We start from the raw sequence: 25,353 nt of genomic DNA, 5'->3' as shown, positions 1-25,353 counted from the left end.
TAATCATCATACTTTCCTGAACAACCCAACCACAAACTTTCACTCTGAATTACAGTCTGTGAAAATCGGTCGTAACGTCACAACCGCCCTTCCCGCTCAGATAGGGGACACCGTTGTCTATCGTGAGGCCGACCTTCTCACGGTGAAGTCTTTTAGAGGATTCCAGTTGACCTGTAGTTTGCAGTATCACATGTGTTCATTTGATCTTAGTGGATGGTACTTCGGAAAAATTGCTGGCATCTTGGGAACCATGAACAACGAGGCGTTTGACGATTCCATTACATCCGATCGGCAATATGCCTCTTCGAAGGAGCAGTTCATCAATAGTTGGAAGTTGCCCGGATGTGAAACAAATGTGGAAACCACCAACCACACTAGCAACTATTTCTCTTCATCCAATGAGTTAAGTCAGCTATGCGAATCCTTTTTCCGGCAAAAACATTCGTATTTCGCTTCATGCTTCCCGATAGTGGACTCCACGCCTTTCTTTGAAATGTGTCTCGACCTTGGGCTCCATTTGGAAGCCAAAGCGAATGACCCATCAAACAACGGCGCGTGTACCTCTGCACTCGCATACATGGAAGCTTGCAGTCTGGAAGATATGCCACTTCGAGTTCCAGACACATGCATCCAGTAAGTTTCATCGAATCGCTCATGATACAGTGAATTGAAAACAGTTTATTTCTAGTTGCAAACTCATCAATGGATCGTATGTCCCCGAGGGAACTTTCGTTCCGATAAAAGACGACGAGATACCACAAACTACGGATATCGTGTTTATCATTGAAGCAAAGCCGTGCAATCACAATATAACCACTTCAAAGAGCATCATGACAATGGTTCAATCTCTACACAAGGAACTACTAGAGCTGAACATAACTGAAAATCGATATTCTGTGCTGTCGTTCGGAGGAGCATCGCCGTTCGATAAGCCACGCAGTGTCACTGTCAATGATAACGTGTTCGTTTCTCACGAATTTATCGAACCATTCTTCAACCACATTACCACTTCACCCGGAACCAACGACGACATATTCGACGCTATCATTGTGGCCTCCAAACTAGTATTCCGACCCGGGGCATCGAAGACCTTCATCCTAATGCCATGCTCCAGATGTGCAAGCTCGAGTATGAAACTAGACTATTCGTCGCTTCTCCAGCTGATGCTGGAGAATGGAATCAAGTTACACATTCTCACCGATCAGGACATTGAGTTCGACAAGTCTCGTGTGTCCCGAATGTTCTTTGGGATGGATCGCGACAAAGCCTACACCAAAAAGGATCTCAAAGATGTGGTTGGAGATGCCGATCTGCGGAAACAGGTACGACTGCCGAAGGCAACGCTTGGCAGTTGTGCCGCATTGGCATTGGAAACGGATGGATCGGTATTCAGTGGACGCAAGCTGCGTCCAGAACGTCGGAATCCAACGAAGAAATTCATTACGGTGTTCACGAAGAGAGTGGCCCTCACGGCTGCACCAAACGCATGCCAGACGTGTGAATGTACGGGTCACAATACTGGAGTTTCTTACATGCTCTGCTTGCCGTGTAGTTATCCTTCTGCCTTCAGCTTAGACCACGAACGTATGAGCGAGGATGAGTTACTGTCAGTTTTGCAGCCAGACCATGACTGGGACTGGGAGGAAGATGATGAATTATTATAAATTATTATAATAACATATTGTTAGGACAATATGTTACACAAGGCTGTATATTAAAATGAATCTTTTTTATTAGGAATAAAAAAAGCGTTTCGTATTTGATCGGATTTATTTAGGGGCCGTCCACATACCACGTGGAAAACTTTATGGGGGGTAGGAGTTACGAAAATGTCCACGCTTGTCCACGGTGAGAGAGGAGGGGGTTTAGATAATGTCCACGTGGATACGTAAAATATATTTTTAAGTAAAACATTCATGGTTATAGTCAAAATTGAATGAGATCAGCACTGTATTTACAACATGATTCAAACTTTACGCTCGCCCTGAGTACTCTGTATTTATCAATAAAAAGACTAAGTTGCCAAGTCAAACATCCATAATTTTTCATGTGGCTGATCTTCTTCCCTGAGATGAATATTCTGAAAGAATCGCACATGAACTGGGATCGATTAATCTATTCCAATCGCTAACAGTGGACCATGAATTCGGTCAGGATAAAGACACAAAGAATGCTGTAATTTTTGTAGTATTGAAAATCACAACTTATGTAAGGATTTAAAAACAGCTTCCGCTCTTGATGACAAAACTGCTTCGTTTTTATTTTTCGAGAACTCCCAAGGTTTCCCGAAATTTTAAATGAACAACAAATTTTTCCATGAGTGCACAGGCCGTTTCTGTGGAGATTTGTTTCTTGCAATGATGTTTTTCTTTATTGATATTTGGTAATTTTTGTAATACGCTTATAGTGGGTTGTCTGGAAAGTCCATGCTGCTACTGATGGCAATTTAATTAAGACACTTATCAAGACTAATCATCGGTACACGTCACATGAATTAGTAGATTTGCTACAGATGTCTAAAATTGCTCATGAGCACCTTGTGAAGCATGAGCGAAAAACGCTACAATGTATGGACTACATATCAACCCATATTCCGGAACCCGATCGGATTTGACATATCGCAACATTGTGCTAATTTTAAATCCGACTGGTTTCCAAAATAAGGGTTTATTTTACCGAGAGTCATTTGAAGGAACGTATCTCAATCTACGATTCATTTCATAAACGCAACGTAAAAATATGACTCGACTTGGATGGCACTAATGTTTGCAGTGGAACTTTATCCTTTTTAACTTAGGTATTACTTGCGTCATTTTTATTAGTAGTACTTAGTTGAAATTTTTATGCTGAATAACCTCCGACATGCTAATATGTGACGCTAATCACTCGGCCACGGGAGCACGAAAATACATATTTATTTCGCTTCAAAGGGTAAATCATTAACAATAATGTTATTCTACCAATCAGCTAGTCTCGATGAATTCCAACAAGTAGGTATTGCTCGCAGCAGAACGTATTAAAATTAACGATCTAGATTCTAGATCGTTAACGCAAGGAACGCAAGGGCTTCGAATAAATGTATGTTTATAAAAATTATGTTTTTGATTTCTTCCTTAGAATCGACACGAATTAATCCGGACGATATTTAGCATGGTTCAAGAATTAAGGGTTATAACTAGGTCTGTTGCCGCCGCCCTTAGGCATAACACCGGTAGGCACGCTGAAGAACCTGTCGGAAAACGATCGTCGTGACAGATCGGAATAGACCAGAGTTTGACGTTAAGGATTTATAGAAAAGAAGATGTAAACAATAATTCTATAGAGAAGAAAGCATTAAATTAAATTGAACAAGAAAGCTATAGTCAGAAGGGTTTAAAACTAAAATTGAAATTATAAAGTCTATTGAATTCGTTATTCTAGTTATTTTCGGATTCGTAAGTACATGGCTTTAGATAAAAAATATGAAAATATATGGAACTAAATTTATTTTATAGGATTAGTAAATCTCGATAAAGATCGATTATAGAATTTGTTCGGTAAAGAAACCGATGAACAGAAACACTAATGTAAGTAATTTATATACCTAAATTGTCATAAAATTAAATGAAATGATTTTCAGTTTTGAGCTGCGTACTACAGCCTGCTACAAAACGAGTTTTTCAAATTCGATCCGAACAAGGTCAACGAAATCATCGATCACGATGATACTGCAGATGATTTGTTTTAACTAATTCCATTACAGACACCGGTCACTACCGAACCTGCAATAAAATACAACATTTTCACAATTTGAACAACGCGGTGATATGAAAACCTTTTTGTTCATTTTTACCACTTCTGTATTGTTTAGAGATTCGTTTTTCTTCGATATATGCGAATGACTGTTTCCAAACAAAGTGCTCGATTTCATTGTCTGATTTTTTAAAACTACAGTAATTTACATTGAATTGGACATGCCAAGGCACCGCTCAGTGTCGCATTGGAGGCGATTTTGACCTGTGATTGTACATTCGCGATAACAGTGGTACAGTGTTGCATCTGGTGGCGACTTTCAATGTGGGGCCATAATTTAGGCCCGAACTCGATACTTACAAAAATGTTCAATTAGAGGTAAATATGTCAAATTAAACGTGTCGCATTACAGGTCTGTCCAATTAGCTAGATGTCGAATTAAATTAAACTTACTGTATATGGAGATATAGAGATAATGTAAATGGAATTTGGAAGCTTCCTGGACAAGAATATGAAACGAATCTTTACTATTAATAAGCTCTCATTTTATCAATAAAAACATCTAATAGGAAATCGAATCTTGAAATGAAATATAAAAAAATATAGAAAAATATAGAATTTTCTTGATTTTTTTCTAAAGCTGGAGGAATGTCCACGTGGACAACAGGGGGAGGGGTATAAGGAATGTCCAAGCTTGTCCACGAAGAGGGAGGGGGTGTCTGAAATCATGATTTTTTTATGTCCACGTGGTATGTGGACAGCCCCTTAGTCCTAATAAATATAGCAGCGTAAATATCCGAAATCGAATGCCACCCAATAAAGGTATTGTAACAGTAGATCGCGTTGTCTTATGAAGTAACCCCATCGAGTATTGGGCCAAAACACGGCACCAATAATACAAAGCTCAAGAAACCATCGATTATATTTCTTGAGAATTTATAATTTTTGCGAAATTAAATTTCATTTGAAGAAAAAGCGGTCCACATCGTTTGCGTGTGTGTTTGATTGTTTGCTGGATTCGATGCGAACACTATTTTTGCGGAGCTGCTGTTCGGCATTCTAGCACCATGTCCTGCTCATCGCACTCAACCCGCCTTAGCGACTTTATGCATGCTGGGTTCGCCGTAGAGTTGCCGTAGATTTCGATATGAATTCATTCGAAAATTCACGTTTTCTTGCTAAGCGACCGTTCGTGGATTCAATCGCAGAACACTTCACTGATTGATCTTTTTTATTGGCCCTTCCCTTTGGTCAATTTCTTTTTACTATAAATTTTCTAGTACTTCTACCAAAACTCGCCATTATAATATAAATTTATTTTCAGACACAATTTCCTTTCATGATTCTTGATTCACTTACAAATAACATGTTTCTCAGCTACATGGAGTACATGTTTGATACATAAAAATAAAAATGTTCATTCATAATTTTTATTTTCAAAGCGCGTTATTCCACCTGAGAATGCATTGCCATTTTCGCTTCAGACCAACGGAACACGAAGCTTAAGTCCGCAAACGCGAAATCCAATTGGACTAACAACGATGTCATTGTGGAACACATGGAGATTGTTTTTTTTTTCGAACTTCAAAGCTTAAAAAAATCAAAATTTTGACGTAGAACCGAGGATGCCAAATTAGAAAACAGGTCACGTTGTTATGAAATAAAGTTTTCGTTAATAACTATTTTCACAGCGAACGAATGCTGATGATTTGCATACTAATCGAATCGGAAATGCTCTAAGATTTATTTGATATGTTATAACGGGTGTTCAATAAAAATGAGAGAAAAAAATATTTCAAGCAATTCAATATTTTTTATTAAAAACATAGCGGTTGTTCTTCAAAAAAAGTCTGTGAATGTACGGTGCAACTCGGTGGAGTTACTTTCACAAGAGCGCTGGACGGCACTGACATTCATCTTCCGGATGCAATTCCGGATCCTCCGGCACTGGAGCAAGTTAGTCGGGTTCCGTATCTTGGGTACGTACGGTATTTGTTTTTCCTCGTGGTACGCCTCGAGTTCTTGTTCGGCCAGAAGACGTACTTCCTATCGGAATGGTGCTCCTCTAAGAACGGAACCAGAACCTTCTCCAGGCACTCCTCCTGGTACACCTTTTGGTTGATGGCAAGTCCGCTCGGTTTGTTAAACCATGGCTTTAAAATCCCTTTGTCGGAGATTGCAATATACAGCATAACTTTCTTCTCAAACTTATGCTTGTATTTGTACTTCATCCCGGGGGTGTGGACGCCTTGTCGCTGGCGTACATTATTTCCTCTTTTTTCCAAAAAGGACTTTGTTTTTTTGGACCACCCTAAATTGGGAATGGACACCTTAATAAAAAATTTAAAAATACGGGTCTAATGTTTTGCGATAAAGAACAAAATTACTACTTTTCACGAAAATCTGAGAACCACTATATCGGTTTGACATGAAATTGTTGTGTAATTAATATGTCGACGTTTGGTAGCGATATTTAGGGACGCATTTTATTCTCTATCAGTTTACCAGGTCCGAAAGAAGTTTTAAGTTGTTCAAATTTCAAATGAAAATTCTTACGTAGAAATAACTAAATAACTAAACAAAATTATTATTTCAAAAATTTCGATACATTCTAAAATAATATCCGAAGTGCTAACAAGCGGATTGAATAATATAATTCCATAGTTCTACGTCGAAAATGCGTTCGTGTCCTAGATACAACCCCTTACAATTTTTTTTCGCACCATAACATTGAATACGGGTAGAGACAAATACAACAAAATATAGTAGGCTCAAATCGGAAGATTCCTTCCTCGGGTTTTGCGCTTAACAAAACATTTGGCCTTACGTTTTTATTCCTTCCTCGGATCTTGCGCTTATCAACACATTTGGCCTTCCATTTTAATTTATATAGATGTTTGTTTTGAAAGTGTGTTTATTCCACCCGAATATCCATTACCATCTTTGCTTCCCAGAAATGGAACACGGAGCTCAATGTTGTCTATGTCGAATTTTGTGGCAAAGTTTCCACTTTTCTACAATTCGATTGGACTTGAGTCGAACGGATTACAAAACGCAAAATTGCAATCCTATCGGGTAATTCGAACTCGATATGATTTCAGAACATGAGTGAGTAGCACATCAGTAGACAGCTTTGGATTTTTTGAGGAAATTACACTATCTATTTCCTCAGGGTGTATTTTGCGCACTAACCAAACTAAAAATGTGTGCATGAGGTAATCCTCACATCTTCCATTCAACCGAATACATCCTGCAACAGGTGGGACAAAATACGACCGGCATTCCATTTCGAACACACGCGCATTAATGTCATGACAATGAATTGCGTTTTGGCAAAAGCAAAAATTATGTCGGCTATGCTCATGATAGTGTCTCGCAAGGTAATGTAATCTTCCTCAAGCCGCTTTTGTTGATTGTGTCGTAGGAATTGTGTGTGTCAACGATAAATCAGACTATTGTTTTTTCTTTGAATCACAATGTCTTACGTCACTGTGCAGCAGAGATGCCAACGAAATTTTTGAATAAGCTGGAGAATTCGAAAAAAAAAACTGGAAAAAACTGGAAAGAATCGAATTTCCGTTTGTCTCAAATTTTTTACACACTGCGTTTCATAACTATAGAACCACTCCATTTTTCTGAGTTTCAGAGATATGTGATAAGTCGGTTGGATTGAAGTACATGATGTAGGATATACAGTGGAATCCGTTTATAATGACATCGAAGAGAGGTCATATTAAGCGAACGTCATACAAAGCTTTTTGTGAAAAAAAAGCATGTAGAGAAGTTATTATATTCGACTTTTCTACAACGAATCTTATATGAAAACCAAACATCGTTGTGTAATTACGTAATAAAAGGCGTTAGGTCAATATAAGCGGAGTCATAATAAACGGATTTTACTGTAATAACTATCTTCATTTATAAGAACTTTATTGTTGTGTCCAGGAGCGAAACATTCGGTTGGTCGGTGTTTCATAACTGTAGAACCAGATGGAAAAACTCTCACTCCTTTATAAAATTACCGTCTATTTCAAATGAATTACAATAACTTTCAGGTTCGTAGGTCATCTTTAGTTCTCAATCAGTTCGAATCAGATCTCTGCATAGTCTCAGTCAACTGAGGATAGTCAGCTGACTGTCTGACTGACTATACCCGTATTCAGTTAGTAATGACTTTTGGCTTCTTCACGCAGATTCTCCGCCAAAACGACTAAACAGTCAGTCGGGTGTTTAGTCGCTATCTCCCTCTACCGACTCGACTATATCATTTCATTCTTCCCAGTCAAATTGCATTTTGAAGTGACTTCCCCCAAAAACGAATTCGTTCCTCTCTTTCTCTCTCCCATGTACGTGTGCATGCATCGATGTTTGAGTTCAACGTGGTTTGAAATACGCTACAGCTGAGCTAGATTCTTTTGTACCGTACACGAAAATTACTCACACGTATAAAATAGCGTGCAGTGTGTGTGCGCTATTTTGCACGCTATTTACTAATACTAACGCGAGGACCTTTATAGCGTACTTGATAAATGTCTAAGTTCGTTGATTTGAATTCACGATGGGTAGACAATAAACCGTCCATTGATGGGGTAACTTCTTTTTTGCATCAGAAATCATGGTTTCGTTCCTTTTTATATGGACGTAAAAATAATATTGCCTACGCGGGTAATGAATTAGTGTCAGGGGGAAATGGAAGTGTGGATTAGTATTTTTAGCTGTAACAGAGCCGAATTTTAATCGTGTTCATGTCACATGGTTATCAAATCTATAATTATAGCACATTACACAGTTGCCATTCGCCAGTATTTCTTCTATACCATTGCATATGGTACATTTTTACACAGTAGCCATTTAGGCGTAAAATTTTTATATCTGTTCTTCCATTATCCAGTTAGACCACCGGACGTCGGAGACAGTTGATATGATCATTGTTGAGTTATTTATAGAACAGCAGCCCGTGTGTCTTGCAGAGCAGAGCAGTTGTATGGATGAATCGATCTTGTTTCGACCGTGGATCGATCTCCATATCGCTGATGATTGTTGCGTGGACGTAGCTATTCTGTAATAACACAAAGATGGTCAATGAGGGCCCTGAGTTTTGAACTCACGATCGATCGCTTACTAAGCGAACGCGCAACCAATGTGGCTACGGAGACCCCATTTGTATCTCGTTCTACGAAGAAGATACTGCTCGTTTGGGCCCTTCAAATCATACTGCACTCATACTGCTTGTAAGCTACATCTACTATCCGTACGATCACTCCTCATAAGTTCTTGATAGGATTTTGATCATTTATAAACGTAAAGAAATTCGTTTTGCTTGAAATACGAAAAACGGTTACATTATTTGAATATTGTTTATACAAAAATACTAAAATAACGTTTGAAAATAGGAGATGAGGGTTCAAATTGGGGTTATATGTATGGTTTGAAGTCAAATTTAAGTCTAATCAGTATTTAATATACGGTAATCGGTACCCTAGCAGTGTCATATATAGTCTACGACCTATGCTCATGCATTCCAAGTTTTTTGTGCATAATCTCTGCATAAATCGGTCGAACTGTATCGAAGAAGTTTGGCCGCAAACACTGTGACTAGAGATTTTTATATATTTAGAAGAAGAAGATAGATTATCAGAAACAATTTTCGTTTAAGATTTTTTCATCACTTGCAAAATAATGTGATTCTCAGTTACATAAATTACATAATTGATATGAAAAAGTTAATTTGTACTTATCATTTAGGAGTATTTCATAAGACTATAGTTTGTTTTCTTTCCTGAATTTTCGCTCTTTTGAACAGTTCATGAACGGTTTACCATCTCTGGTAAAGAATGACATATTCTACAAACTGATATGTATCACACTGGTCATTTTTAATAATCGAGTAAGGACCATCCAAAGATAGGCGTATTCATACGTCAAAAAATCATGCAGAGAATCGAATTAGAATTCAAGTAAAGACGGTAAAGTAGCATTTTGACTTACCTTATAGTAGTCGCGAAGATCCGACGCTTCTTTTCTTCATAACTAGATAGCCTTGATACTGTTACTCTGAAAAATAAAACAGAAACCTTCATGAATGTGTGATAAACTAGAGCGATATACACATACAACCAACATAGGAAAGAAGATCTTTATTACTAATTGGAAATTTCCGTTAATATTCCCTACATGTTCATCACTTCGGATAATTAAACTTGTTTTCTTGAAAATTTTTGCTTCTCGACTGCCCATATGCTATTTACTCACTCCTGACGTCATTTCAAAGATACTTACGCTCGCTAGAATTAGTCCTTAGAACAAAAATATATGTTTTTTTTTCTTCCATTGCCAATAAAACAAGAAGTTTTTCAAACTTAAATGCTCACATTTCTGGGTCCATTCTCTATTCGTTATCATCCACTCTCATCTATCATGGTAGTTCCTTTAATTGCGTTTTCTTTTTCCTTAACAAAGAAGGGAAAATGGTCACGGGATTATTTACAATACGACCACTGGCCATGGGTTTATCTGCAGTCAATGCAGCAGCAGCTGGGAATCTAGGCAGAACTCAGAAAAGCCAAACCAAACAGCCCCTTTCGGCTATCCCGCTTTGAATACTATTCACCACTGTTCTGGGATTGCGGCCATAGATTGTGATACAAAATGCTTTCGGGTGATATCGATACTTTTCGTAATTTTACAGATTTTCTTACTCCTCTGAGAATAATAAATAGGAACTGGTAATGCTTTAGTGTGTTAGTGACTGTATGTTACAACAGGAAATTATAGATCTATATTCCATTTTCTCTTACGATATGTTCTACCTTTTGTATGTCTAATTTCCGGTGGCTGAAAGCATCCGCGAGCGGATCGAGTATTCAAAATGGGATATCTTGCTTGTTAGGTATTTGAGCTAGTTTCGTTTTTCAGTACAATTGATTGTCGCTAATTTGCTATACACGGATGGTTGTGTTTCTCTGGGAGAAAATCTCCAATGTTTTTAGTTGATTTAAGAATCTAACCATAATTTTTTTCCATTAATTAGTAGGACTTGGACGTTTCGCCGCAACTCTACAGCAGCTTGTTGATATAATTCTTAGCTAGCTAAGTGCAGCACTTTTATTGACATTTTTATTCACCGTTTTGCTTCTTAAGGTACAGCAACAAATAAGGCAAGCAACATTATTGTTTTCAAAATGTATATTTAATTGAAATTATCCTTCGCGCTATTACTATGAAATCTTCTAATTCGTCTATTGGCTGGAGTAATTTGTGTTCCATTCAAGCCTTCCATAAAAATAGAAAAGTTTGCTTAGTACACCATCGTAGCTAAAATTTTCGTTAGTGGCCAAAGGCCGGACAACTTCTCAACAAAGCTGAACTAATGTATCACGCCGTGTCGCTTCATTCTTGAACTACTCATTTTTTTTCCATTGCATCAACTCACTCTACAAAAAGTGATCGAACTACGTTTTGCATCTTATTTTTTACTATGCAATGTTCCTAACTAAAATAACTAAACAGAAACGACGGGCTCGTTTGTTGTTTTCCTTGCTGCATCACCTTGCAATATGCTAATTAGCCGCACTCTTAACCTAATATTATTAAGTGCAATTGTACATTTGTGCATACCGTTCTCACGTATAGTTGTCTTCTATTTAATCCAGTTTCAATAAAAATACTCAAGCGATTTTCACTGTAATGTGCTAATAATTCTGCCCATTTAGTTTTTTTTTTTTTGGTTAGGATCCGACATGCAGTACCACATGTCGTATCAATAAAAAGTCTTGCCGTCAAACTGTGACGAACGTATTACTAATATTTTGGGTTTCGTTCATTAACTTTGGCTCGTTACCAGACTATGCAGTTGATTTCTTGTCAGATTTTGTTTCATCTAATTTATCCTAAAATTAGAATTCGTTTCTTGAATATATGATATTTTTCGCGCGTTTTTATGTTTTGCGTACTAGCCCCCATTTTCAATCAAGGGATAGGAAACTAACGTCAGATATTTCTCATCGCAATTCTGATGATAACTTTCACATGTATGTGTGTAATAGAACAGACATTAGCAAACGTCAACGTCCAGCGATTCTTGTAGTAGAAAGTATTTTACGGTGGCGGTAATGTTCGAAGAAACGTTTTTTCTGCAAAAAGTGCTACCGTAATAGCAACATCTAGGAATGACAAGTTCGATGTTAGGATTTGACATTTGGCGGTTACAAATCTTTATACAAAAAATTTGTACGAATGACGTTTGACGAGTACCGACGAGGTTTGATAACGTTGCTAGTATACGTGATTAGCTCAATAATTACAAAGAAAAATATTCGACGTTAAATTGCCATAACGTTTCGTTTATTTGACGTTCCGCTAAATGGGAATGAAACTAAAGCCATTCTACGTTGCTAGAACCGATCGAATGAAGGAAGGAAAATCATTTGAATCGGACAAAATAATTTCATTGATATTTCCTAATAGCACGATAATGAGCGTATTCATTGATGTTGTTCTTTGCAAAAAACTATCTTGACGATAAGCTGAAATGTTTACATTACAAACTTGAATAATACTTTTTTGATGAACAAGTGCAAATGTCCGCACACCGTGGCGTTCTATGCTGGTTGAAATGCCTCTAATGACAAGTCTTAACATGTTATTCTGACTCGATTGATTCGATACACTTAAAAAAAAAATTCTAGACACTGTTGTAATGATAATACTGTAGAAGCGAACTTGAATGAACAATAACAGCGTGTTTTGTTTAAAGCTAATAATACACATTAATACCTAAATTTTAGCATAATACTGGATTAAAATACACATTAGAAGAAACAATCAATTTTCATTATTTTTAAGTACAACGAGCTTCTTACTATTACCGTACTGCTTTTGAATCCGGAAGGTTTTAAACCCGGACATTTTTTCATTAAGGTACACCGGGGAAAATTGGAAAGCAGGGTCAGTTAAAACGGAAGCCGTAACTATTGCCGGAACTTTTCATTTGCCATGATTTTTTTTTCAGGATACATATCCACTAAATTCACGAACTGACTGCCATAGCCGGAAGATTGAAGCGTCTCAACGCGCTCCATGGCATTGTTTGTTATTTTCGTAGATTTTCGATTTTTTCCACTTACCACTTACCAACGGCCTGGGTAAGTTGGAACGCATACAACGGGGCAAGTTGAAACAAAGGTATGAATCGACTGATTGCCACTTGTGAATCGCACTTTTTGTCCATTATGGTCTGAAGGTACGTTAGACTACGACTACGACTACGAAGTATACTGTTGCTGCAGCGCTTTTGTGCGAAGCCAATCAATGACACAAGAGGAATCTTCACGGTTTTACGTCATACCGGAGCCAACTTTGTTTCGGCATGCCAAAGACTTGAGTGGCACGAAGAGCAGCATAAGACGAATATCTATCGCAATTCCTTCCAAAGCGGAATGAAGAACAGCATCAAAGCTAAGGAGAAAGGTGGCTATGGTTTAAGCAAAAGGAGCAATCTTCGCTCTGGAGCATTATTTTATCGAAATCTATCTTTGACATGTTTCCTGCACAACGGTTGATGTGTGCGACGGCGCACCATAGCCTCTCGATCTTGGAGAACCAACTTCAACCGGACAGTTCCTCCATAGGCTTAATGTTATGTACCGTACACGGCAATGGCTCTAACTCAACCAGCGTTTTTTCGGCCGTAGATTGACTTGGCCACATTGCTATAGCCAATGATCCAATCAAGGTTTAAACTGTCCCACTAACGTCGACGAAGACGTGGAGCTGCTAGTCCTCGATCTCTTCTTATCGTACACCCAGGAAATACACTCGTGGGTTGCTGGGTTCCTCGAACACCTCTATCCATTTGGGAAATCGGCTGAGGATCACCACATTGACAGTGTAGTTCCAACCTACCTTCATTGTATGATAACTCGGTCATGAATAAGGAAATGCGGGAGTAAATCGAGTGGACCGTACTGTCTGATTACACATCATAGAATACCTCTCTTGGTTGGAAGAATTCTTTGTAAGATTTACCCTGCTTGCATACACGAAGACAACGCTCTCGTTGATTACTGGGTTTGTCTTCAGTCGTCTCGTGAAGTACTGCAGCCTACGAACCGCCATTGGACGACTGTCGGGAAACTCCGTATAGTTTTGCTCTAATGAGAATTCCCGGCATCACGCAGTCGTAATCTTAAATCGAAAGCTTTTTTAGATGTTTATATCGTTCACCAAGCTCACTATATCACAGAGACTGCATCGAAAGCGCTGGTGAAAAAATCATTGGAATAAACATGTTTTTGAAAATTTTGAAAACTAAAATTCATTTTTCTCGAAAACATGTGTTTTAAAAATTCTGAAAAAAATAGATATAAATAGCCTTTAGAATTTCCAACAATTCACCCATACATCGAAAGAGGGGCACATTTACATGGAAAAAGTTTTTCGAATAACAACTTTTTCATGTTTATCTATGAAACAATACTATTAATGTTCAATTTGTAACATTTTCATGAATAAATTATCGAAATTTTTATGCTCCGCTAACTTTTTTTTCTATTTAGAAACATGTCAAGAACATATCAAACGTGAGAATTCACTCAAAAAAATGTTACGAGCATAACATTATTTTTTTCAGGGGTCTTCATACAAAAATGACTTACATTCCAAAAACTATAAATGATAAAAAGTTGACGGCTTTGACAAAAGTTCATATTTTAAAAAGATCCGAAACTTTGTCGAATACACTATATCGTTATCTTAACTTTAAACAAAATTAGATTAATTGTAATTTTTTCAAAGAAAACATGAAAAAGTTGTTGTTAGAAAAACTTTTTTTCCTGTAAAAGTGCCCATTAAAAAAAAAGTTTATGAGAAAAATGAGTTTTAATTTTTAAAATATTTTTTTTTTCATCAAATTTTTTTCCAAAAATTTTTTGATATTTTTTGTAAAAATTTAAACAATTTCCTACATTTCATCTTTGGCCAGAATTTTGTAGGTATCATAGTTTTGAAGTTATAAATTTTAGTTAAAATTTAAGAAAAAATGTTTGGCTTTTTTCAAAAAGTAGTCTAATTCTTTTTCGAATATTTCAAGTTTGCAAAGTTGCTTAAATGACCCATGACTTTACACCCACAACGTTTCACTACTATCTGAGATGGTGCTGCCAACTCCTAAGACGAGTTGGCATGAAATTCTTCTATGGTCTCCACAAACACTTGAGGTCAAACAGACTCAGCAATCGTGCAAAACGTTCCCTATATAAAACGCTCATAAGACTGGTGGTCCTCTACGGGCACGAAACGTGAACAATTCTCGAAGAGGACCTGCGAGCCGTCGGAGTCTTCGAACGACGTGTTTTAAGAACCATCTTCGGCAGTGTGATGGATGACGTATAGAGGCGAAGAATGAACCACGAGCTCACGTAACTCATCGGCGAACCAGTATCCAGAAAATGATTAAAGCTGGAAGGATACGTTGGGCAGGACATGTTGCAATAATTTCGGACAACTAACGTTTGCATTTAAAAAAAGTGGACAAAAATTGCCAATTTTTCGTCGGTTTACCTTCACACGCACTGACGAAACAACCCATGCAGCATCAATCATAGTAACCCATGAGTGAGCAGAAAAATTTGACTGCTCTATCAGTCGAACTCTTACCGTGATGGCGAAAACAGTGAAGCTACTCTGTCAGAAGTGTGCACGTTCAAATAACGGTACCCCACAGCATCGAAAACGGACATCGTGCGGCTATATCGCTGCATGCGCTTGTCCGGGAGGTCGGTGCAACCGACCAAACGGTGAAAAAGTACCTGGCGAACATGGACATACATGTCAGAAAGCGGAAGTCCTGTCGTAGCAGGACCGGTGGTAGAACCCCTAGGCGCTCTTCACGACTTTGAAGACCACCACTTAGATAGCGGAATCGCATACTCATGGACTTCGTCTGCTCACGACGAGAGTCTGACCCATAATCATGATTAAACTAAAGTCCTAAAGTTCATTCCCAATAGTTTGTGTAGAGTTCTCCGATTTAATTGGGAGGAGCCTAATCATATGGAAATAACCAATGAACATCGAATGCAAAGTTCGATGTGAATGAGATCAAGAAGTAATTAAAATCGTGATCGTCTAGTATGTCGTGAATAAAGTTTTAATGAACCTGTCATGATAATTGTCCAAGTGCGAGTTCCAGGATTCCGTGGTACAAAAGAATCGACTTGTTTCTGGCATCGTGGATATCAAATAATCTCAAGATCTTTTGAGTATTTGGGACAGGTTCGGGTATTTCGGTCCTCTTTTAGAACAATTTGTATTTCAGGCATAGCTCAAGAGATTTTGATTCTTTTCTGCATCTCAAACGACCAAAAATGCTCGACTATTAAAGGTTGTGTATGTTTTAACGGTTATAAGGCTATAGCCAAGGAGCTGAAATTGACAGGTGGTTCGTTTTCGACAGTATGAAGATAAGACATGGAAGATGCGAGAGGGGATGAAAAATGACAGCGGCTTTTTTTGTTTATAAATGAAGCAGGTCTAATTTTTATGTTACATAGCGGTCCCCACCAACATATACCTACGCTGGGCCGGTTTCAGTCGAACTAGCTGTTGTGTTTCACAACCGGAACGATCAGGTGAGTCTCCAACTAAAGCAGTACGGCACAAGCCCGCCGGTAGTGGTTCTTTCATATACCCACTAGCAAAGCTCCCACAATCGCTGAGTTGCCAATCCCAGCAGCAACGGCAACAACCCTCACGTCCCGTAAAACAGCAATGCAGACAATAACTTGCAGCAGTCACCGAAACACAACAATGATGCCAACAGCCTAAACAAATAAACAAAACCAACGTTTATGCACAGCAAACACATAGCTCCTCATTGCATGCCATCCTCTTTATCGGAAAACTCTAGCCGTTCGTTTGGCCGCTGTCAATTCGAACTCAAGTAATGGCTGAACAGCAGTTCTGACATAACGTTCCACCTTATTATACCGCCTTGGTTATAGCGTTTTGCGATCACACGATCACAAAAAGCTCGATGTACTTAAAAATTGTTTAATATTTGAAAATTTCTACTATTTTTGCTTGTTAATTAATATTGTTTGTGTGGATTGTCTTTTTGACATTGAAATATTCACAAAAAAAGCAAGTATTCACAACGGAATACCCGAAAAGCCATTTTACCATAGATAAGCTCTATATTCATAGAGCATCTTGAAGCTTTGATATACAAATAAGCAACAACTATCAAATAAACAAGAAAAAAAATCAATCAATTAAATATTGTTCATGACCGTATAGTATAAAACATATTTCTTTAGTTATTCTAAAAAGTAATGTGGACCGCACATTCAGAGGCAGGAAAGCAGATAACATCCTTGAAAATTGCTCAATGCCGTGCTATTTCCGAAGATATAACTTGACTTCTAAACATAATAACCATGGAACAAAGAATACTGACGTACATAAATCGGTTTAATTCGATGTGATTGATTCGCTTCCGAAAAATGCGAGTAGCTAATTGCTTCTACATCTGCCGCGTGATGGGTAGAGTTAGCGTAAGAGTCATATGACTATCATTCGAACTCATTTCTCTCTCCTCTGCGAGGGTGCCAGCTTTAGCGTAACGACGCTCTTCGATACTATTAACACTACTACTGATTACTCCACCATCACCATCAGGTCTTGCCAAAATGAATCAAAATATAGCACCGAACTTTTTCGACAGGAATTCCTTCAACGGTTGATAATACTGATACCGCAAACAAATCATCTCCGGCCAGTTTTTCATTGAGCTAAACATTTCCGAGTCCGACTCTAGGACATAGACCGCCGATACCGCCAGTATCACAACAACAAAGATAAACGACGGTACGAAAGCTTGGACGAGTGAAAACTTTTTCATGTTTTTTGCACTGTTTGTGGCATTTTGCTGCTGAATGATAGCTGAGTTGTTTGCCATGCTATGCATTGCTAGCGATGAGATGTTATCGGAAGTATAGATTTGGCGATGGTGTAGATGTGATCCTATTCTGTTCTCTATCACATTGCTGGTAAAACCAGACTCAGACGACGAATGATCGAATGAGTCCCGGAAGTAGTAATCCGATAGGTGATCATTGCTCTCACCGTTGGTTTTGCGCGCTTCCTCTGAGACAGTCTCCAACGTTGGCAGTGGGTTATCGGTGCAGTAGACAGATGGTGCCATGTGGTCGTTACAACCACCTAACGGTTCAGACATAGTTGATCGTGGAAGGCTACTGTATCCTATAAGATGGAAATAGAAGGAAATTAGTGCTCGTTTGGCCAGAAACAGTTGTACTTACGCGACTTACGAATTTCTGCTAGATCACCTTGTGGGCTCGAAGGGGTGGCAGGCACACTTTGTGCTTTCCTCTTGCTTGGGCTGGTGTTATTTAGCTTCTGTTGGCGGAGTGCATTCAACGATTCTGATAGGATTTCACGTTCCGTTCGGCCAGAGTATTTAAACTTGGTACCCCACGAGAAGAATCCTCCTCCGGACATTACTGATGCATGCTGGCTTGTTGGAAGACTAGAAGCGAACTAGTTATACAACGATCACTATGTTTAAGAATTGTATTCTTACGTAAAGAAAAGCATTTGTTCTATAGCACATCTCCAGACGTACCTACAAGCTGACCCAGATGGACACTTGAATCCTACAGTGTGTTTTTTCTGTTGAAACAGATCAAAATGTTCAAAATAGCGCTACGGGGAGCTCAATTTTCAAACTTACCACCTCCCGTCGATCATCTGAATACGCGAGGTGGATGATAAACATTTTCCCTTCAAAATTGATTTTGTGTACCTCTGGCCATCGAAAATGCTGCGCTCGTCGTCCTGCAGCGAATGTACTTATACCGGAAAAGTTTATCCCCAAATATAGCTGCGTACCCCGATGATCCTTCACCGGATGCGGATCGATTCCGTAGGTTTCCAGGCTGCGTGCGATACCCACGAACTCATCATGAACACCCGCCGTATCCTGTCCCGGGTCACGCTTCTTGTGTAACTCCATTGCCTTCTTCTCCAGCTGTTCGGTCTGCCGGAGGGTTATTTTCAATGACGCCACGTACTCCCCGGTGTGAGTTTCCGCGTCGTAATCACCCATTTCATCTGTGAGAATGAAAATAAAAAAAACATAAATGCATTTTTTTAACGTATATGAATGTATGTATTGTTATTTAGAAAATGGAAACTACAGTAGAATTTGTTTATTATGACTCCGTTTGTATTGACCAACCGCTTACTATGATGTAATTTCACAACGAAGTTTGGTTTCTTTTAACATTCTTTGCAAAAAAAAATTATGACTTCCTTTACAGTGACATGTCGCTTGTTATGATCAATTGAAAAAAAGTTATGATCAATTGTTATGATCAAATTATGTCCGGTTATTATGACGCGTTTGTCAATTCCCTTCGATGTCACTATAAACGGGTTTTACTGTATTTTATTTTTGATTATATCAAACATGTTCGAACACAACGTTGATTAAATAGATGACACTGTTTTCGATAAAACTTAATAAACTTTGAATACCTTTGTTATATTATAGAGCAATCTCACGCCAAATCAGCAAAAAACAGCCGGTTTGGACGCAGCTCTTTCTGATTTTTTCACAATATTGTACATAAGGTGGCATAATGTACAAATGAGAGTTTTCATTATTAGATGACCAATTCTAATTACAACTGACTTCGAGAGCGTATTTAGAATCACTGACCTATTTTGCAAAAAATCATAGCTCGAAATCTAGATGTCAGATTAAAATATGATGTACAACAATGTTATTGACCAATCAATCAACTACTCAATAAAAAAAATGCATTTTGAATACAGGGTCTTTCAGATTACACGCTCACGCAACAAATTTTAATAACTTCTACAAAAGTGAACTGATTTTTGTTTTTAAAAAACGAAAAAAAGCTTATCTTAGGTCATTTTCGATGTGACCACCCCTTTTTTCGATAACGCGTTTTAAACGGTGAACAAAATTCTTCATGCACAACTCTGACATTACGACTTCGATGCTGTTGAAAATCCGAGTTATTTCTTTCTTTAAGTTCCTCCAAATTTTGTGGCTTATTAACTTTAACAACGGTCCTTCACGTACCCCCAGAGACGTAATCGACGACGAGAAATGTTGAAATTCCTACCATAAGAGGACAAAGTTTCATTAAGGCTTCAGTTGCTCGAGTAATACGATTTCACTGAAAAAACACGTTCTTGTAAAGTTTACATCTTGACACTAAAATCCTGATCAGACTGAACGAGTAGCCGAATATTATCGTCCCGAAGTGGGGAATGCAGTGTTACCATTGACGGAGCGAAAAAAAATAAGGAGCTATTCGATTTTTTGCGTGAGCGTTTATTCTGAAAGCCCCTGTATATACATATGGTCATATGGTTGACTTTTTAGACCCCTCAAATGCGCAGCTTTATGATTCTCTTGAGCATGAGCATGATTAGTTGCAAATTTTACTTCTAAAACTGTGAGTTTTGTTGTTTTGTTTGTTTTAAAAATCTATCACCGCCACATTGTAGCTCCATGCAGGTGAAATTAGGTCCATGCCAATCCAATTGAGATAACTCGGACGATCGTTACTTTGTGCATCCGAATCGACGTTCCATCAAATTTAACACTCAAATAGTACTGTGCGTTCCAACAAAACTCATTGGAGCGAGAAATGGCTCAATTCCATTGATATAAAAGATCTCGTCAGAACATGTTTGATCTCAATAGTCAAGTTTATCGAAATGTTGTCGTACAGTTTGTTAGTTGCCTTTTCGATCGGGTGTTTCACAATAAGCGGTTCCGAGGTATTCTATCCGGTTTCGAATATTTTTTTCTTAATATTTGCAATAAAATTCTCTACTCATTCCAGGCTGCATATTTGTACCATGTTGATAAATACGATTTGTGTGACGAAATTCCGAACAGGGTTGCAAAATACTCAAATATGAATATCGTTGGAAAATCGCAAGCAGTTTTGATCTCAGGCACAATAGAAGTCTTGAGAAGTCTGCAATCACCACTACAGGTATTTTTGCAACAGATAATCACTCTAGAATACATTTATACGAAGTTTTTAGTTTGAACTGACGTTGCACCGTTGTGAGGTGGATAAAACCAAATGTGAACATTTCGATACAATCTCTTTTGATGATGTTTGTGCACTGTACAATGAGAATCATCTCATCAGGTCCTTTGTGGGATTCTTCTCTCCACCTCTGACTTGCCCCGTTCAAGTAGTAAGTGAAGCTCATGAACATCTCTGAAATGATTATAAATAATTCCACAATTCAAGGGGAAATACGTTGCGAAAGACGGTGTGCTTGACATGAAGGCGTTTGAAATATTCCCCATCGGGAATACTCACTGGCAAACGGAGATGCGACTGATTGATGCATCGAAACAAATCGTCAGCTGTATCCGTTCGGAGACAACAATTACCAGCAAACACTAAGCGTGTAACGATAATATTCGCAAAAGGAACCTGGCTTACCTTGCACAATAAGCGCTCCCAGCGCAGCAGCTTCTCCAATCGAACAGTACAATCGTCCATGCCGTAAATCTCGTTTCAGTTGTTGAAACAGCATCACTTTACCATTTCCCGTTAGCCGACATGGATCAGCAGGATAGAATTTCACGCGAAAGGAAAATATGAGGGGCTCGACATCTGCGAAGATTTGAAGGGAAAACGATAAGGATTATGTATTAATTATGAATGTCGAAGGCATATTAAAATGTAGAAAACATTGGTTAGAATAATTCACGCTTTCTGAAGCACATTTGGAGTAAACTGTCACCTACAAATGAGGTTTGAAGCAGAAACTTTTTGGGAATACAGCACATTATAGTTTTGAGGAAATAAAAACAATATGTGACGTAATTTAAAGTTTGTGTAAATTCAACGGGTTTCAATGTTTTGAATCGAATTGGTAAAAAGTAAAACTAATTAACTTCTACTAAAACGGAATATCCAACTTGTTAACTGCTTTCCATAAATCAAAACTATCATGATAGAAGCATTCCCCTAATCGTCAATGTGCGAATATTATGTTCACACGTCCCAAAACTCGCAACTTCTACATAGTCACACAAAAAAACGTTACTGCGTTTCTATTTTCAAACGGCTAGAATATCTACCTTTCACTTGTTTGATAATGTTTTTCGCAAGGTCCAGCCAGTGCTGCATTTTCCACAAACGCGCCAAAGAGAAAGCCATTTAGAGAGCTATATTATTATATACGCTTTTACAGAGACCGGGGTCGCATTTTGCAGCAGCGAATGCAAATTTATGCCAACTACATAATGATGACATGTTGGCGTACCGCACTTACCCGTTGCTTTGCGGAGTCTACGAATCGAAGCCCAAAATAGTCCTTCTCGGTGATCTCCAACTGTTCACAAATATATTCCAGCAAAAAGCTGCCCTTGTGGTGGGGCTAAAATTAAAAGGGGTAAAATGACATATTAATACGTACGAGGCATTAAATATTCTACTGCCGCTTGGCATATTTTTATTGTAAAAGCAGTTACGATTGTAGCAAAATACGTTCCTGTGAGAGATGCACTATTATTGAAATGAATCCACTAATGGATAATTAATTGGCATTAATGTATACCCCAGAGATGATTCCCGGAATAAAGCGCAGGAGAAAACGACTGCAACAGAAACCACCGCTTATAAAATGTGTAGTAGGCTATAAATATTGTGGCGCGGTATTGTATTTCAAAACAAGAATTAACCGGGCAAACGTATCGCCCCAGGCAAACGTAACGCCCCGGGCAGACGTATACCGTCCGACGCTCGCTAGAGCTCGGTCGGACATTGCTAAAGGATCGTATCCTATGTTTCAAACTAACCGGGCAATCAGTGGATCCCAGGTTTGCGTGCGAGACACCGCCGCTTCCGACGGCGGGTCGGCGGTGGACTCGGATTGCGTCATCTTGGCGGCATGGGCCGCCTCGATTCCTTATCCTCGCCAAATGGGGACTTCGTCCCCATTACATTGTCCTCAGAATAAATTTCGAAAAACGAGAACAAGAGAATAAATTTATAATAGAAATGTGAGGCACATGATGTTTTTCCCGCGCCAAATATTTCTAGCCTACTACACTTTTTCTAAGCGGTTGTTTCTGTTGCAGTTGTTTACTGTGGCGATTTATTCCGGTCACCCCCAGAGATATCTCTAGCACGCGTCGTCCTTTTGTTTTGATAGTCTTACGTAAATCGCGGGATACCATCGTGCGAAGAGCACATAAAAACTTTCGCCATGTGCTAGCGTAATGTTGTATGCATGAATCCTAGCAACGTAGATATAGAAATATGACTAAGAGTGAAGAGATATAAACTGAATGGACTTGTGTCCATAATCTTTGTCATTCAAACGATTGAATAGATTGGTAAATCAAAAATAAGAAGCTCAAGATAACACTCGAGTATAATAGAACCATTTATGTCGCACAAAAGCACTTGAGTCAAGATTCTCGTAGGCTGACTGAAGGAGCACATAAAGATTTATGAGAAGCTGCAATGCGAAGATTATATTTGCTTATGAACTCTGCATCATACGTTACCTGAAATTCGCATTCCAAAACGTCCAAATCCTCCAACAATCGAACCGTGCACTTATAAACCACATTTCCTTCGCTGCGACTTTTGAACATAGTTTGGGTGCTACTTTATAATTTGTCGTCCCCGCAGCACTAAATGGTAGCCAAAAATACCAGGCCTCAGCTGCAGCCTAGTTTATGCGCCCTCCTAGCCGCTCTCTAGTTTCGTTGGATTCACACACTTGTTGGGTACCGGGTTCGAAACTAAAAGGTAGGATAAAATTTAAAATGCACCAAAATTTTTCACTTTTCTCGCAGGACTTTTAACGACATTGACATTTTCTGCCGTCCTGATGCTTCTCACGCCACACACTGCCAGTGGAGCTGAATGTATTTGTGTGCAACAGGATTGTGACAGGACGATATTATGGCAGGGAAGCGTAAATATAACAGTTTTGTGCCATACAGCCCAGTCTACTTTGTTGTGTCAAATCGGTTCCAAAAAATGGTGTCGACAACGGTGCCGATGTCGTGCCATTTTGCAATGATTATGTCGACCTACAGTTCGTATTCGATTACCATTTACGAGCCAACACTGTGCCAATCTGGCACCGCGTCGACCGATTGAAAAACTGCTCGGCTCTGTTTATAGCATCATTTGTTCTCATAAAAGTTGAAATAAACATTAAAAAACACCGTCGCTAGAAATTATTTCATTTATTTACAATGCAGATTACTAACACTGACAAAATGGCGTATATGCTGTAGAACTATCAGGTACGGCTAGAGTACAGCTTCATTTCAGATGACGCAATGTTATGCAGCATTTCGCTGATGTGGACGAATAACATTTTAACTGAAATGTATATGCAGACATAAATACTTTGATTGCTATGAATTGTGCAATTGAGTATTACCTGAACAACCCTATCCAGCTAAATTCTGGGATGTTGATAGCATCACCGATTGATGTGTTCGATGCAATCGTTAAATGTAAATACGGGTCCAATACCAGCTGCCGATGAAGGAGGTGCCAATTTGAGGATCGGTAACTGTTGCGATGGACCCTTGAATGCATGGTATCAGACGTTCTTCCACAACTGCGACATACTCTGAAATTAAATGCATTTTATCTAACAAATTATTAAATTGATATACAAATTTAGCTGCTATTGACTCACGTTTAATCGCCGGTTTTCAACACACATAACTGGAACTTCCCTCCTAGTGCGTGGATAGTACATTGCAGCAGTCGTTGGTACTGTTATCCTTAAAGTCTGTCCATTGTTTCGCATCCCTCACATCAGTGTCAGCTGAAATTCGAAGAAAAAGGCGTTAAATATGATATATAATTGTAAATTGGGGAAGAATTACTTGCTCAAGAAAATTGTTTACTCCGTTCACTTCTCTCGCTTTTATTTATATGAGTGACAGTCCAGTGTGAGAAAATAGGCTGCTGTGATGGCGAATCGCTCAATTCGTGTAGTTTTATTGTGATTATAGCAGAAGCTTAGGGCAGTGCTGCCTGCGGGTGGCAAAGCGGGGTAAAATTCCGGCACTTTTGTAGCACTTTTCGTCACTCGGTCGACACTGTGCTTATAACCGCTCGAAAATATAGGAATCTGGGAGTCTAATCGTTTATAGCGTTATGCGAGGAATTTGTTCGAAAATGGGGTGAAAGATCACAATTTGCGGTGAAAAAACTGATAGAAACAGATCGTGTACATGAATCATTTTTTTCAAAATAAATGTTATGGAGAAAAATTACATTTTCCATATGGAATGAATATTGTAATGTAATATGTAATTACTATTCTATGTAATAGGGTAGTAAGTTCCCTGCAAGTAGTAAAAAATCTAGAACTCGAAAATTGTGGCTGATAATTTCATGTTATAATAAAAAGTTCTAGTAAACATATTGAAAACTCTTCTAATAACTGTTGAGTAACAGCCAGTATTACACTTTTAATCACCCAAATAAATAAAGATATTAGATAAAACTGCAAATAAAACTTGAAACATTTAAAATCCGTAGTAGGCGT

The 25,353-nt window shown here is 38.5% G+C and overlaps 3 protein-coding genes and 1 long non-coding RNA gene across 9 annotated transcripts in view; 2 read left to right on the top strand and 2 right to left on the bottom strand.

The window, feature by feature from the left end:
- LOC129776937 (uncharacterized) overlaps window positions 1–2,247 on the top strand; it is a 48,193-nt gene extending 45,946 nt beyond the window's left edge. For all 3 annotated transcript variants that reach the window (XM_055782892.1, XM_055782890.1, XM_055782891.1), the window contains exons 25-26: window positions 56–633; window positions 689–2,247. In XM_055782892.1, coding sequence (XP_055638867.1) covers window positions 56–633; window positions 689–1,664 — 1,554 coding nt within the window. In that variant the 3' untranslated portion in view covers window positions 1,665–2,247. The remainder of the gene's footprint in view (window positions 1–55; window positions 634–688) is intronic.
- A 7,626-nt stretch (window positions 2,248–9,873) lies between these two features.
- On the bottom strand, window positions 9,874–23,725 carry LOC129777644 (FERM domain-containing protein 5). 4 transcript variants are annotated; one of them, XM_055784022.1, is made up of 9 exons: window positions 23,633–23,725; window positions 23,336–23,575; window positions 22,096–22,200; window positions 21,902–21,944; window positions 21,258–21,431; window positions 18,485–18,864; window positions 18,335–18,423; window positions 18,054–18,280; window positions 9,874–17,994 (listed from the first exon to the last, which is right to left on the bottom strand). In XM_055784022.1, the coding sequence occupies exons 2-9, from the start codon at window positions 23,423–23,425 to the stop codon at window positions 17,426–17,428; spliced, it is 1,677 nt and encodes a 558-aa protein (XP_055639997.1). In that variant the 5' UTR covers window positions 23,426–23,575; window positions 23,633–23,725; the 3' UTR covers window positions 9,874–17,425. The 4 variants fall into 4 exon arrangements, with proteins under 4 accessions (XP_055639997.1, XP_055639996.1, XP_055639998.1 ...); XM_055784021.1 differs by having other exon boundaries at window positions 23,336–23,687; XM_055784023.1 differs by having other exon boundaries at window positions 18,063–18,280; window positions 23,336–23,687.
- On the top strand, window positions 20,665–21,486 carry LOC129777645 (uncharacterized). The gene is made up of 3 exons (XM_055784026.1): window positions 20,665–20,792; window positions 20,845–21,003; window positions 21,060–21,486. Exons 1-3 carry the CDS (start codon window positions 20,712–20,714, stop codon window positions 21,216–21,218), a joined length of 399 nt encoding a protein of 132 aa, XP_055640001.1. The 5' UTR covers window positions 20,665–20,711; the 3' UTR covers window positions 21,219–21,486.
- Window positions 23,726–23,775: 50 nt separating the features above from the next.
- On the bottom strand, window positions 23,776–24,903 carry LOC129777968 (uncharacterized). The gene is made up of 4 exons (XR_008743336.1): window positions 24,686–24,903; window positions 24,493–24,624; window positions 24,229–24,423; window positions 23,776–24,167 (listed from the first exon to the last, which is right to left on the bottom strand). It is a non-coding gene; the product is annotated as an uncharacterized LOC129777968 (long non-coding RNA).
- Between the last annotated feature and the right edge of the window lie 450 nt (window positions 24,904–25,353).

Source organism: Toxorhynchites rutilus, chromosome 3 (genome assembly GCF_029784135.1).
Source record: "Toxorhynchites rutilus septentrionalis strain SRP chromosome 3, ASM2978413v1, whole genome shotgun sequence".
In the NCBI taxonomy this organism is placed as follows: Eukaryota; Metazoa; Arthropoda; class Insecta; order Diptera; family Culicidae; genus Toxorhynchites; species Toxorhynchites rutilus.
This window is presented reverse-complemented; position numbering and strand designations above follow the sequence as displayed.